Here is a 15,206-nt window from a genome sequence, read left to right as displayed (position 1 = left end):
CTTCAATCTTTCTGGCACTGGTTAAATTCTTCCTCCTCTCTTGCTTACCATGGCCATAACTGAACGCTTTTTCAAGCTTCATCCTTTGAGCACCTCCTGTGTTGGTCAAGAAAACATCTGCCAGGTATTCTTCTCAAAATTCTCTGTGCTCTACAGGGCTTAGAGCTGTTTTATCTATCTTTAGCCTCTCATCCCTGTGCTCCCTTTATTGTATGGAAAAGAGGGACAAGAGCTCCTTACCTGTAAAGCAGTGATTGAACACTTTTTTATCTTTTTCCAGCTTCAACTCCTTTATTCCCTTTTCAGGGTCTTTCATTGAGAGATACAGAGCACTGTGCATAAAAAGAACCACAGAAACTGTTAGCAAATAAAAAGCTTTAGCCAGTTCGTACAATAATATCAGTCATTCACGAGGTCTTGATGTTTTGATGGCATATTGCTCTCTGCAGAGCTATAGCATGGCTCAGTTTAATCTCCTGAAAAATTTACACTGCAAAGCCTGGAGGCCTTTGTGACACCACTGTCACAGCTGCAGGAGCAGAGTGGGGAGTGCACAAATGGCTCACCACACCCCCATATTTTGAGAATGGAACAACTTGTGGTGACTGTAGTGTGAACAGAGGAACACCCACTGCTGAGACACCTTCACAGGGCCCCACAGCCTTGGCGCCAATAGGGGAGCTCACTGCTTTGCACTATGTTCCCCCAAAGGTCCTTGGCTGAGCGGAAAACCTGTCACTGTGACACCTCCAAGTCCTGCATGCTCTCAGAGGACCTAAGTAACCTCAGTGAACCCTAGTGTGACTTCCTTCCTCCCACACGCTTTTCACTTGCTCAGAACTCTCATCCCTTGGAGCTCTGGAATGACAAGAAGGATGAATATTAAATGTCACAAGCTAAGTCCTTTGGCCTGTTAGTCAGGGTGATCCTCTGCTGGAGCCTGTGAAGTCAGATTTAGGTGGATCTTGGCTCTGTGCGGTTTTACTGTCTTGTAAGGAGCACTGCAGGCTCATTTGTATCTTGGTATTTAATTCTCAGAGGCAAAAAATAAGTTGTCCTTAATTTTTTAAAGTACTGACAAACAGATGGCTTCCTGTATGTGTGCCCTTTCTCTCTTCTCCCTTTGCCAGTTCCAAGTTCTCTGGCAGGCACACCACTCTCCCCTCACCATCCAAAAATTACGCTAACATCAGCGTTTCTCCGGAAAGCAAACAAAAGGTTTAAAATATTTTTGCAATAAATTATATATTGTATAAAAACGCCTCTCCTGGAAGAATCACACTTTGGCTGGGGTCTCCTTTTGTACTGCAGTGTGCTCCTTATCAGCAAAATCCTTTGATAAATAAGTACATTTTGGTAAAAGATGATGTATTAAAAATGATCTTCCCAGTTCTGATCGCTAGCTCATTTCTGCCACATTGTACGCTCTGAAACTGTTAGTCATGCAGAACGGACTCTGAGTGAAACCAGAGAGGTAGCATGGACAGACATGCTCATAGCTCTTCCAGACTGAGGTTACATATCTGGCACACTGCGGATAGAAGTAAATGGGGAACAAACCTCAGGTTGATTGTTTCAGGCAGTCTGATAGACTTCCTTGTGGATTTTCTGGCAAACCTTTGGCCTCCATCTATGCAATGAATTGCTTTCTTGATATCCCGTACCCAGGCATCTCTCTCCTCCAGATAGGCAGCTTGAAAAAAGTGGTCCTGCTGCTTGGCCGCAGTGAGCTTGAAGACAAACTGGAATGACAAATGATGTTTTTTTAAAAGTTACTTTGGTGTAGCCAGTTGGGCACAATTAACCTAGCACCACCACAACATACAGCCTATCTGTGCCTAAGGGACTATGGAAAGTGCCTTTGAGCCACAGTCAAATTAAAAAAAAAACTTTGAAGAAAAACATGAACTGGCAGTGCAAGTAACTGAGTCCTTTTGTTATTTCCCCAGGAGTGATCCTGATGTTGTCAGTACAGCCAAGGTGAGTGGCACTGATATAGCCATTGATTTTTTTTGCTGGGAAGTTCAACACAGCTGAAAGGCTGAAGTGCCCAGCTCCTGCAGGCTTACAGTGGGTGTGAATTTGTCTTAATGTTTAGAGAGATGTGGTCAGTCTGAAGGAGGAAAAAAAACCCACATCATGTTGCTCAGCTACTGATTCACAAGGGGAGAAAAGGTCGCAGCCACATTGGAGAGTAGCTGAACACACGTGCAGCCTAGCAAACCTTTAAGGGCTTGGTAGGGATCATCTCCCTACCATTAGACATCCAACCCTTGGCTACACCTTATGATCACTACCTATCTAAACACACTAGCAACAATGGAAAGACTGTATTTCCCAAAAATGAGAAAAGATCCTTTAAAGGTAGTTCTAAGCAGAAAAAAACAACACCAACCTGAAAAAAAAACCCACAATGTTCACAGTTTGATCTCTGTTTCATCCAGTGATCTTTTGGATGGAAAATCTGCATCTAATTACTCACGCAAGAGGGTTTCCACTTCCTCTAAAATATAGTTCCCCATAAGTGGAACTGTAATTTGTTCTGTAGTTGTATTAGAATAAATACAACAGGTTCTGACTCAGCAGGCATCTAAAAATGACAGGCTAATCAGCAAGCAAACAGCATGGCTTTATGAGGGCAAGTAAAGCAGAGACTATCGTCAAAGAGCAGAGTGCAGTGAATCTACAGCAATGAAATCACAACACTGAATGAATCTACTGAAGCCCGCGTTTGTAAACGGCACATTTCTGCACATCCCTAATATGCATCTTCCAGACTGTTGCCAATGGGAAAAATTCTGACACCCTGAAATTGCACAGAAGTCCCACTGACTTTCATGGAAGACAGATTTCAAATTTACAAAGCAGTGGGTCCTCAAAAATCCATTTCAAACAGAAAAGTAACTACTTATCTGACACTGTTCATATTTCCAGCAACACCCACCTTTTCTATTATGCAGGAAAGAGCTACATCCTGAAAATCAATGTACAGCACATGTGAAAAGCAAACAGACAGATCTCTGTCTGCCAAGAGTCATGCTAATACACCAGATTAACAGAATGAAATATCAAAGCATTAAAGCAAGCTTTTGCCAAAGGAAAAATCAGCATTCTTGAAGCCAAAGAGCTGAGAAGCAATGTACAGTGAAATGCTAAAGAAGAGTTTTCATTATCAGTACACAGAGGAGACTGGGAAAGCTCTTTCTCTTAACTTTAGGTTTTAGAAAGCTAGGCCACTAAGCTAGACATCCAGGCTTCCTCTCAAATTGGTGAAGAGGTTGAGTCTCCAGTCCTAGAAGTGACCAAGTCTCCCTCTGATGATGCGGATCTGTTTGTGCTTTTGAGAAAATTAGACCGTTAGACTGAACTAAGCACCAACATTTTAGACAGTCAGATTCATTTCTCCTAACTTAAACTATGAGCAACCTCATAGTTTAAGCATGGTTGTTAAGCAACCATGATAATGCTATCCACAGGAAAGCCATGGGGAAAATAGAGAAAGCACAAGTATAGCAGAATCAACATCCCATTAGGCAATGGTCAAGCTTCAGATCAAGAACAGCGAACAGTGGTGAATGCATTTTGAAATAAAAACTCAAAATATGCAGTTGCAGCCTCTTCTGAAGAGGCTATATCTCCGTTTAAAAAATCCAAGATTGCTTCCTTTCCCCTCAGCACCTGCTTTTTGCAACTGATTTAGTAAATTAGTAATTAGTGTGTTGGTGATGTGCCCTGAGGTTTCAAGCCTGGCCCTGATGCAGATACACAAGCCAATTCAAAAAGCTGAAATCTAACCAGATGAATATAAAAGTCTGCTCATGGCTCGATAGTCCCTGCTCCAAACTGGGCCCAAGTGAGTGAGACCGGACTTAAAACTGACCTAATGACAATTATCCCACTTTTCACCCTACAGAACTCCTGTCCTAAAAATATACTTTCATTTCTAGCCATATGAAGTAAATGTATGCAAACCACTAAGAACCAAAATAATTCCCATAAGAGGAAGAACTGTATGTTTTGGCACATAACCAAAGAGAAGGCGGGATGGAATGCAGAGGCATTGGATTCAGCAGTATAGTAAAGCTGTAGAATGTAAAATACAAAAATCAAGATATTACATTTTCAAGGAATACATGTAGAAATTTAGGTTTAATCATATTGGGCAGTAACTACTTGTAAGAACAATCCCAGTGACAGGGTTGCTCATATGAATGAGCGTGTTGCAGTTTTGACTGTTTGAACAGTGCAAATTTTAAGAGAAAATATGTATCCAGGGCTATTGATCTATGGACTTGCAGAAGGATCTCGCCAACAGGAGGATCTGCTCCAACACCTGCTGAAGTCATCTGGATCGCTTCCACTGACTTCAGCAAACTCTGCATTAGACCTTACTTAAGAAAAAGTGTTTTGGGTGCCTCAACCCCCAGGTCTGAGATCCTTCCTTTTTTCTCTATTCTCCCTCAGAAAAGGCCCCAGCAACTAAAATGAAACATAGTGTAAAACTCATAATGTAAAATGAAGCATAATGTAAAACTCATTGCAGTCAAAGGAACGATCCTCAAAGACTTCATCAGCCTTCACTACAGACGCAACGCATCTTCTGCAAACTGGTACATCCTCAAGCAATCCTTTGGGCAGGTGAGGATCTCTCTCACTCTGCCTTCAGCAGACATCGGGTACTTCAGACCTCTCTGCCTATTTTGTAGAATGCACATACGCTGGTGAATTACCTTTTCATTATTGTTAAATGTGTTACTGTTACTGACATTTCCAAGCAACTACTACAGACCAATACTGATGTCAGTGCCTCTGTGGGAGTTAAAAAAACCAAACCAAAAAAAACCAAACCAGAACTGTTTGGAAAGGAATGCTTTGTGAGAAAAACTTAATTTCTGCCATTATAATGTAGGATCTATGATACTCTTGAACATAGTACCTTTCTCCCCATGCATTATACCTCATGTATAGGGTAAGGAGTGCTGTGCTGAGGCTTGTTAATTAGATAATGTAGGAACATGGTTTCAAATCAGCACAATTAGAACTAAATGTGTGCAGATATACTTAATTTCTGTTCCTTTATTTGGTTATTTAATGTTCCTGCCCCGTGCTCTAGTCGCTAGATGTAATTATGCTTCACCTTTATTATTCATGGTTTGCAAAAGATGTAAAGCCAAGTGCTGTAACAAAGAGCTCCCAGCCGGCGCCCAGGCAATGCACTGACACACAGCCATGCTGGCTGAAGCAGAAGGTCAGATCCGAAGCTGCAGGGGTTAAACAGTACGGTTTGCTTAGCCATGCCCAAGGGTGGCGCAGGCAGGGGCTGTTAGCAAAAAGGAAGAGTAAATGGGCTTGACCAGCAGTCAGTCTCAAACCCTTCTGAATCAGTTGGACAATCGCCCTCGCCAGCTCAGGGATCAAAAAAAACTATGACCGGCATGGGGTGGGAATGCATGATCATGCAATTCTCCTCCCAGGCATGATAAAACAGTCTCCTTCTGTGGACAACTCCCAGTACCTAGAGAGAGCTAGGAAGAGCAGGTAGCTCTTGATGATCCTGCTCTGGGTGGGATTTCCAAGGTAATGGCCCTCTAAAACCTTTTGTTCCCAGGAGAAGCAGCACAGGATTAACAGCAATCTTTATTCTCTGCCCCATCCTTTTATTGTGCTGCCTCAAAGAGAGCTTTTATGTTAAGAGCCCCTTTTTCTTAACAGAAGTAAGTCTAAAAAGACTCCATAAGAATCAACTTTTTTTTCATATAAATAAGGGGTCTGCACAAAGAAGAAAAAAAAAGAAAAAATAAAAGAAAGAAAGAAGTAGAAGAAAGAAAAGAAGAAAGGAAGGAAAAAGGAAAGCCAGCAGGTCCAAACCTGACACCAGGGACCCAGACTCCACTTACCACAAAACCTAAGGACAGGTATAATTCTCCTCACTTTACTCATATGACAAAGCGAAGCTTGCTCTCTCATGCACTCTCTTACACTTTTTCTATTTTTCTAATGCTCTCAGAGACTTGTATCTTTAGTCAGGCATCCTTGCAGTAAATTCCTTTAAACTGTAATTGGATAATCTTCCAGATTCTGGGGGACCACTCTGTCAGAGGGATTCCTGGGGGTATAATGCCTATTTGATGAAACTGAGTTGCTGAAATAACAAATGACTGACTAAAGATATGATTCTGTGCTCATACTAGAAATCCTGTTTTACCAACAACTATTTTTCAGGAACTCTATAACAAAATATGTATGCTTGTACATTTATCTTCCTGTATCTATTTTCTGTCAAATAAGACTCTGAATTTGTGAATATTGAAACACAGGGTGATCTGTGTGTTTCACTGGGAATTGGGACCTCAGTCTGTGCACTTGCTACCCTTGACCTTAGGGATCCCAAATGTATAGGCAACATTTGAACTACTTTCTCTAAATCAGTTTTGGTTTTTGCTCTCTCTCTGAGTGTAGATGTGACTCTTAGTCACTTGCCAAAGCCCTACAAGTAACAATGCAGTGTGCAATTAACACAGATTGCATGAATGTGAAGTGTGTGGGGTGGGGTAGTTACCAAATGTTAATAAAAAGGTTTGGAGTTACAGCTTTACTTGGGCATTTGTGTCACAGCATTTATCTCCTTCCTGTCTGAGCAAGCCAGTTGTTGCTCTTTGACAATAAAGAAATGCTTCCACTGCTCATAAAATAGATTCCCACACCTTTATTCTGTGGCAGCTAGATTTATATTTAATACAGGAGTTGCGCCATTCAGCTGCTAAGTGTCCTCACAACAATATAATTTAGCTTTGCTCTCTGACAGACTCAGAGATTTAAAAAAAAAAAAAATCACTTTCCGAGTTGCTCCTCTTAAAGTATCCTGAATTTTTCCTAAGCAGTCACACCTTTCAAATACCACACAAGTCCAAGCCTGCTTGTGACCTTCTAAGACAAGTGAGAGTTGCCACTAGGATGAGCGTAAGGAATTTGTAATCACCAGCCTTTTGCCCCTTCGGTGCTGCCAGGAGTATAAGTATGCTGTCAATCATTGTTATAAAAAAAAGTACTTACCATTCTTTTGCCAAAATCTTGGCATGGGCTGTTAATAGAGCTTCCTTTTAGTGGGACCATCCCTTTGGGGCTGTTGTCAGCCTTCCGCTTGTAAAATTCAATTCCATCTTCTAAGAGCACGACCCACATTGGCTTCCAGGTATTAAACATGCTGCCCTGCATCAATAAATCACTATGTATGTTATGTTCAATAAATCACTCTTCACATGGCATCCACTGAAGATATGACCTTCCAGGGAGTGTCTGACTGACACTAAAATAATTAGTTAGTGTCTCAAGGGGAACATACCACAACCGCACCCATCTTACTATGCAGTTAAAAAACATTGTTGTTATTCTTCTGACCACAATTAATTTCCCCTGGTAGTCACCCCAGCCATGAGTTTTTCCAAAATTACATTGCCTGCCCCAGCAGGTGTTTCTTTTCAGTATCAGTTAGTGTCAACCACTGTCTTCAAGATGACATAGTGGCAGTATTATAAATAATCCTCAAAATTTCTGGATGTGAACTGGCACATTAGGACTGTCTTATTAACTTGGGCATCTTGTGCTATATTTAGGACTTGATGCTACAATACAGTCAGTCATTGAAGCTTAACTGTCTGATAAGAAAGCACACATCTCAGAGGATTTCTAGACATATAAGAACAAACTGTGAGAGTAATGAATAGTTTAAGGGCCTGAGGCTGCAGATCTCCAACTGCTGTGGTGAGGAATTGAAGTGCTTCATTTCATCTTTTAAAGCTTTTACTTCCTATTCCTGAAACACAGCTGTTAGATGCAAGAAATACAGAGCTAAAGACAGGGCCAGATCCTACATATAGTGAAACACACAGCAAAACTCTCAGGGACTCAGAGAGGAATGACTTGTTTCTCTGTATTGAGTATGATTAACCGCTAGAATTAAGACTGTTGCACTCTAGCTAGATGACCTCTCTGGTCCTGCCTGCAACCAGCTTCAAAAGTGGTCACAATCCCAGATACCCAAGTGACTCACTGCTCAGCCAAATGAACATTTAGATATGCTGAATACCAACAGTTCCTCTGAAGAATTACCAAAGCACAACCAATATTTGTGGGCCCCAAATCAGAGGCCATCCTTCAAAAATATTAGTTTCCCTTGCTCTTTCTGTTACAAAGAGAGACCTAAATTTATTTTCCCCCTCCTACAACTCCACCCACAGCATCCCTGTCCTCTTCAGACCATGGTGCCTGAGCAGTGCTAAAGCTGCAGACAGAAGCAAGGCAGCCACCGTTGTGCTGTGCAAATGGCTTGTTTTGATTTGTTAAACCTGAGAGGTGGACAGAGTTAGTTTCATTTTGTATTTCTGCAGAAGTGAACGGGACAGAAACATGCAGTCTTTTTCTTTTTTTATTCTCCAAATGAACACTTTGTGTGTCACATCCTTTTTTGCTGCCCTACCTCCCAAGAAAGGCCTTTTGCACTCTGAATCAGACCTTAGGTTCAATTACAGGGTGGGGAGGGAAAACTGTCAGCCGAGATCTTACTAAGATCCTCTTATTAAGAAGCTGCTGCAGCCCTCACTGGAAGCAGGAGGTGCCCCACAAATAAATGCTACCTTCCAAAGGAAAGTCACTGCCCTGGGGGTTCTCTGGAAACCCAGCTAAACAGGGAACTACAAAAAAGAGTCTCATCTGGGTACCACATATGGGTTGACTGCTGTTTTCTTTTGATTCTTTTTTTTTCTTAAAGCCATAAGAATTTACCATTTTTTGAGAGCCCAAATTGACCCACTGGTTGATTTTCTGCTAAGAAATCAATTAAGATGATGAGCCAAGACAAGAACTGTTGCAATTTCCTTTTGTTTGTGGGTTTACCACAGGTTACAATACTTCTGCTCATAAACAGACAAGTCCAGTGCTTGAAGACCAGACTCTGACATGCTCTGCCAATGGAAGCCACCGTGGAACAGTGTTAGACTGGCAGTCTCGGATCCATACCATCAGCAAACCCAAACATGGTCACATTGTTCTCATCTAAAACATCTCATGAAAGACAAGCAAGCAGGATGCTGGATTTGATTTCCCTGGACTAAAAATCAAATTGTCACACCTACTCCAAAGACTGCAGATACAGACGGGTGTTCCTTGAATTGCTCTCTGAAATCATTAGCCACTTTAAAAACACATGCAACTTCCCTTTGGTAGAACAACTTCTTGTTATAACATCTGCAGCACTACAAGATTAGAAAATGAGCTGTTTCTTATGCTCAGATGACACAAGGTCCCCAAAATATACAAACAGAGGTTTAAGCTGTCCTAAATCAACACAAGTCTGAACCCACATTTACTGGAGATCACATTGTCCCAGCTAAAGCACTGACCCCCAAGCACAGCACCGTTCCCCAGCCTAATGTAAATATCAAGAGGAGAAAGTCAGTGACAAATGGCTTTCACTCTCTGCAAAGAGAGCTGTGGCTGCATGGATGACTCCTTTGGGAGGTCAAATGCTTGGTTTCACTTTACAGGTATAAACGAGAGGAGGAGAGTACATAATTAGCAAGTAAAGTTAATCAGGAGTATGCTCGTCCTTGCTGGAAGCTCTAGTTGTGGAATTCACAGCCTCACTGATGTATCAACCAGCTTGTACCTGTCTGATCTGTATCTTCTGCTCCTTTTGCCCTCCAGCCCTTACTCTAGCACACTGCTGCTCCCCACCACCAGCATAAGCTCACTTCTGTAAGGACAGAGCCACCTACGAGGCTCTTCTAGGAAATGGGCACAATTTCCACTTCCCTGTTGCCATTGCAACAGCACCCAGCAGCAATTTCAGTAGTACCTGCACAGAGAGACTTTTTGGGGACCCAGAACCCACAGGAATGTGAGGGACTGACACTAGCACATCCATATGCATCTTTTCCCTGGCGTACCCAGCCAGGCACACAGTTTGGGATTGTCCCAGTGTCTAAGTTTTCAGCCATTCCCCTGTCATGGAGGAATATAGATCATGAGCCGCTTGCTCTATATATCAGGCCATTGGAACTAGAGATCTGCAATCTGCACAGCACAAATTTGGCTCTCTCCTTCCTCATGACAGCATCACTGCAGCTTTGTGACTACTTTATGAACTTCCTTTCAGTGTCAGTGGAAATAAGACTGAGGAGCGGCCTCTTCACAGCACTGATCCCAGATTAGAGATCCCTCCAGCCAGCTGTTCTAATGAGTGAAATTCTCATTTTGATGAGCAGAGACACCACAGGAGAGAGCTCCTCTCTTGCTCCAGGACTGACACTGTTTAGTTAGGCTGCTTTAAGCCAGACTGATCTCACTAAGGATTTAAATGACAGTCAAGGCCTTATCCTATTGGCTCTACCACAAAAGACTCCAGAGCAGAGGTTGCTGTGGGGCAGCGACTGCCTTCCCAAAGAAAGGAAGTGCCCGTGGCCCCACACACTGTCTCTTGGCCAAGGACATCTGACCTCTTTAACCTCATTATGCTTCCTTGATGTTTAATTCATCGATTAAGTGCAATCAAATAGGCTGTGGCCATTTCAAGCTGTAACCTGTTTTGCCAAACCTCCACTAAAGGCATTAGGTTACTTAAAAAAAATACAAATCTTTTGATCCAAAGGTACATCTGACATATATGCAAAATGCCTTATGTAGTATTCTGACAAGATATAACTGCTAGCAAGTACCTCTATAATCACTAACACCACATTGTTCTACTGCTCAAGGAATTCTGTTCATTTGCCTTTTCTTTTTGGAAAAAATGATCCCTTTTTTAATAACTGAAACCAAAGTATGTTTCCCTACACCTCCTCAACCTGTTCAGAGTTATCTTCCTCCTCCACTCAGTCCAAAACTGCCCACTTACCTTCTTAACCAAGTAGCCCTCCCTTATGCGCATCGGTTCTCGCTCCATGTCTCAGGCAATCCTCTTCTCAGGTCTATCAGCGCTGGCAGTTAAGTTCCTCTGGCAGCAAAGTCTGTGGGCTAGCGTTTTTACAGTACAGCTGTGTCACTTTCACAAGTTCCTCTGCCTGCTAATCACATGAAAACAAGCCCATTTCCTCTTACAGAGTGAGAGATAGGGAAACGCAGAAGCACGTGTGTATTTATAGTTTGCCTCTGACAGAAAAGGCAACAGCCTGACAAAACACTCAACTGTATCAAATACGGCCAGCCTTGATGACAAAGTCCTGGGAAATTAAATAAGCATTTTAGTGCCCAATCCCAAGAAATCAGGCCCACTCTGCAAATACATAAACTCTACCAAAATGACAAACATGGTGGCGTACTGTGTTGCTGCTTGGCAGCACATGCCAAAAGGATCTCAGAGACAGGTTTCCAACTCACCGGTTCTGTCACTTCATCACGTCTTCGAAGTCTGACTCCCAGTGGGTGAGCACGTGGGGTCTGGCAGCGAGCTGGAGGGCCCTCGCTTGGTTAATGATGATGCGCCCTCTGCTGATACAAGAAATTCGTTTATCAGATTTGATCAGGTTTTGGAGTTTGATGCTGAGGCCTCCCAAAGAGGTTAGCTGTCAAATAGGCATAAACGGATTAGACCAGTGCATTACATAAAGCACTGCAGAATGTCACCTTCTACGAGCATCTTTTACTTGCTGCAGAGCTCATTTGGCTATATTTGGTAAAAGATAAGGCAAACTCATAATTTTCCACAAGTTGATATATACCAGAGTCACAATCCCTCTTCCCCATACAGAAGGAAGGGTGGTGGTATATGGGAGGCAATAAGGAGGCTGCTGCATTGCCAAGAGCAAAGTATTCTCCCTTGCACAAGACTCCAAATCACTTTTACAGCTGAGCCCATTCAGATAAGGGTTGAGCCCAGGGTTACTCCACCTGTCACCTCCGCCACTTGTAAAGATCCCCAAACAGGGACTTTTTCCGCAGACAGAAATTCCTGCTCTCTATTTGACTGTCTCAGCCTTTACTCAGAAGTATACACAAGTCTGACAATGTCTGTGATAGAGGCTCAGAACGTTAGAAGAGCCCTCAGAGACCTTCTCTAGCCATTCCTCCCTGATGCCTATTTAGTGGTTCTCCCACAGATGAGACTCCAACTCCTTCCTTCATTTTCTGTATTAGTGCTTCACTATTCCAGCTACTGAATGTTTCTCCTCACTGTCTGAATTGAGATTTTCCTTTCCAGACCTTTCTCAACTAGCTCTGCTTAAACGACCCTTCCAGTCTCATCTTCAGGCAGAGCACCTGTCTGTACCAGCAATCTCAGGCTATACACTTTGCAGCATGTTCTGCCCAAAGCATACCTTTTTGTGATACTTTTATGTATTTTTAGGTTGTTTGGATTTCGTTTCTAGAACCCACAGAGTCTCAGTACATTGTTCCTTTGCTCACATAAATCATGCTATTGTGAGGATCTGATTGCTATTGAAGGCCCTAGTTGCTGACAAAGCCAATCATCCATTAGGCAGTTTGCAAATCAAAGATTCAATATATGCTTTCCAGTTCTCTGTCAAGTGTACTTGACATCAGTCAACAGATTATAAAATTATTAGAGACACAGAAACTCACACATAGCTAATAAAAGCTTCATGCTCTTTGAAAACCAAGCTAAAGTTAAAATTCATCACTAAAAAGTGATCAGAAAGCTTTGTGTCACGTTTACAGTAAAGAATCTGCCTACCAGTCCCAAGGCCTGGAATGAATTGAAGATGCTTTCCAGAGTTGAGAGGATCCAACTGAATTTCTGAGTTATATTTCTGTGAAGGCTCCCTTCATTTCCCATAAGCCTTAAAATAATGCTTGATGGACTCAGGAGCTTGTAGACTCCTCCTGTATAATGACCTTAAAGCAAAATTCCTTTTGCTTTAAGAAGGTGAATTATTTCCTTCTCTTCCCTTTCATTCCAGTGGTTCCATCTTTGGAAAAAGGTACACTTTTTTTTTTTTTGCTCTGATTGGATAACCCAAAAATACAGGTCATAGACAATGACAACTCAAATTAAATACCTTTCACTGTATGGCGGGAAGCCAAACTATCCCTTTATTAGCTGACTTGAGGCTATAATGCTACAGAGCCTGGGGCGAGCATTGGAGAGCAAGAACTGGTGCACAGTTAGCTCTTCCTTCTGTCTCTACCTTGCTGCCCCTCAGACCTGAAAAAAGAAAACCCCTTCCCCAGCTGGAAGGGCTTATGGGGAACAAAGACAAAAGAATCTGCCAGCATTTTCCTCCCTGCAGGCAGTCTTTCCACAGGTTTTCCTGCTCACCTGCTCCTGCTGGTTCAATGTTTGTGCCGAGTCAGGATGACAGGGCCTTACACGATAAATCCAGGGACAGATCCTCTTCAATAGAACATCTATATGACCTTATACTAAAAAGTGGTTTAACGTGAACAGAAAAGGATGCTGACTCCACAATTTTGCAAAAGCTCATTTTCTCATTACCTGCATGAAAAGCCCTTGGAGGTGTGAAATGCAATTCTAGTCACAGTGGCACCAAGCCAATCACTCCAGAATTTATCATTAGCTACTTAAGCAACTCAGTGTCAAAGCATAAAATTACCTCCATCCAATATTAGCTGGAAGCAACTACTTTTATAACACTTCTTTTCTCTATATTGTTTCTATTTCATCTTCAAAGTTCAGCTATTCCTTTTGCCCTTCTACCTTACCTGTCTGGAACAATCCTTTTCTTTTAACACAGAAGCTTGGTTTCATTTATGACACATCACCACAGGGGAATCAGCACTTCATCTTCCCCCAGGCAGAAATGTGCTGATCAGCTAAGTCATTCATGTGAAGCAAAATGATCCTTAACCATACAGTGGCCATGGCAGGTGTGAGGGACAGCCTGGACTGCTGATGCATTTCTTTGTGCAGCCATTCCTAAAGAACAGCACCAGGCATAAAAGAGAGGAAAAGCTGTATTTCTTCTAGCTCTCCACAGAGGGGAGGATAGAGCTTTGTCTGGCAGAAAGAGAAAGCAACCTGCATTGTGGAAACCTGCTATAACTTACCCTGTTCTCCCCATTTCTGTCCGAAGTAGATAAAGGTGCGTGATGCTGGATTAGCAACATTTCTCGCAACAGCACAATCTGCAACAGAGCTGAGTATCTTAGCTCAGTTTACTGGCAAGTGATCTGTTCTTGTGTGGGAGATCTTGCTGCTGTATTTCCTCAGAAAATTCTGGGGTTTTTCTGCTACTTCAGGGTCCACTCCTGCAAGCATTAAAAAAAAAAAGTGATCAACCACATTTATCCGAGGAAGGGATCTAGCCGAGAGACTGATGGGCGTTTATACTGAAAATTGGAACCATATCTTTGCAAATAAACATGTCGGCTGCAAGGAAGACAGGCAGTTTCTCAGCTTGTTACATCAGCTTCACTGCTCTCTCTACTAACCCTTGCATAGCTGTTCTTCAAACGTTTGCTGCATTGTAAATGCCATAAGCCCACTCCATCTGTAACAGAGCACGTGAGTTCTCTGTAAATATGCATCTCTCCAGCAAATCAAGCTGCATTTCCACGGGAAATCAAATCAAATGCTGTATGTTCAAAACAATTGTCTACACAGGAAAAATAATATACACAAGTGGTTTACAAAGGTGATAAAGTCTCAGTCCGGCTTATAGTTCAGTAAAACCCTTTCTCACTTCTGCGCAGAGGCAGATGTCTCAAAAGAATTACAGTATTAAACTGAGAGCTGGCAAGTGCAAGTCTCAGCACAATTCACTCCTTACAGAATCACACATATGGCTATTTTTAGCAAATCGGAGATTGTGGCTTTGCATCCACTTCTCGAAAAGAAACCCAAACCCGGGACTTTTCCAAATTTAGCACTGTGTTAAGAAACGAATCAAAGAGGGGCAAGCATGAAAAGGCTATCACAAGTATTGTCCACGTCACCTTGAAATCTAAATCCTGTGGGCTTGCGTCATAGATGAACCGTCTTGTTCTGACCTCAAGGTACCTTTTATATACTTAATTATTGTGGAGCTATGCAGCAGGATTAGTGCATTTACTCTAAGTGGGAAGGCCTGCATAAACAGTAATACTGAAAAGCTTATGTAGTTGACATATTATCATGCATAGAGAGATCATATTGAGTGGATGGAGTCGAGAGACCAAATGGATTTCTTCAGGATGTTTTCTAGACAAATTGGACCAGCACAAAGCATAGGCCATGGCTTATCTGCATATTA

General features: G+C 42.3%; 1 protein-coding gene across 4 annotated transcripts in view; it reads right to left on the bottom strand.

Annotated features, from left to right (window-relative positions):
- The window catches only part of PLEK (pleckstrin), a 63,269-nt gene that overhangs the window by 8,845 nt on the left and 39,218 nt on the right, over positions 1 to 15,206 (bottom strand). For 3 of the 4 annotated variants that reach the window (XM_076335036.1, XM_076335038.1, XM_076335039.1), the window contains 6 exons: positions 14,023 to 14,223; positions 11,374 to 11,481; positions 10,892 to 11,060; positions 7,054 to 7,209; positions 1,561 to 1,742; positions 241 to 332 (listed from right to left, as the gene is read on the bottom strand). In XM_076335036.1, coding sequence (XP_076191151.1) covers positions 241 to 332; positions 1,561 to 1,742; positions 7,054 to 7,209; positions 10,892 to 10,939 — 478 coding nt within the window. In that variant the 5' untranslated portion in view covers positions 10,940 to 11,060; positions 11,374 to 11,481; positions 14,023 to 14,223. The remainder of the gene's footprint in view (positions 1 to 240; positions 333 to 1,560; positions 1,743 to 7,053; positions 7,210 to 10,891; positions 11,061 to 11,373; positions 11,482 to 14,022; positions 14,224 to 15,206) is intronic. The other variant, XM_076335037.1, reaches the window with a different exon arrangement.

This window comes from Aptenodytes patagonicus, chromosome 3, assembly GCF_965638725.1.
Source record: "Aptenodytes patagonicus chromosome 3, bAptPat1.pri.cur, whole genome shotgun sequence".
NCBI lineage: Eukaryota > Metazoa > Chordata > Aves > Sphenisciformes > Spheniscidae > Aptenodytes > Aptenodytes patagonicus.
This window is presented reverse-complemented; position numbering and strand designations above follow the sequence as displayed.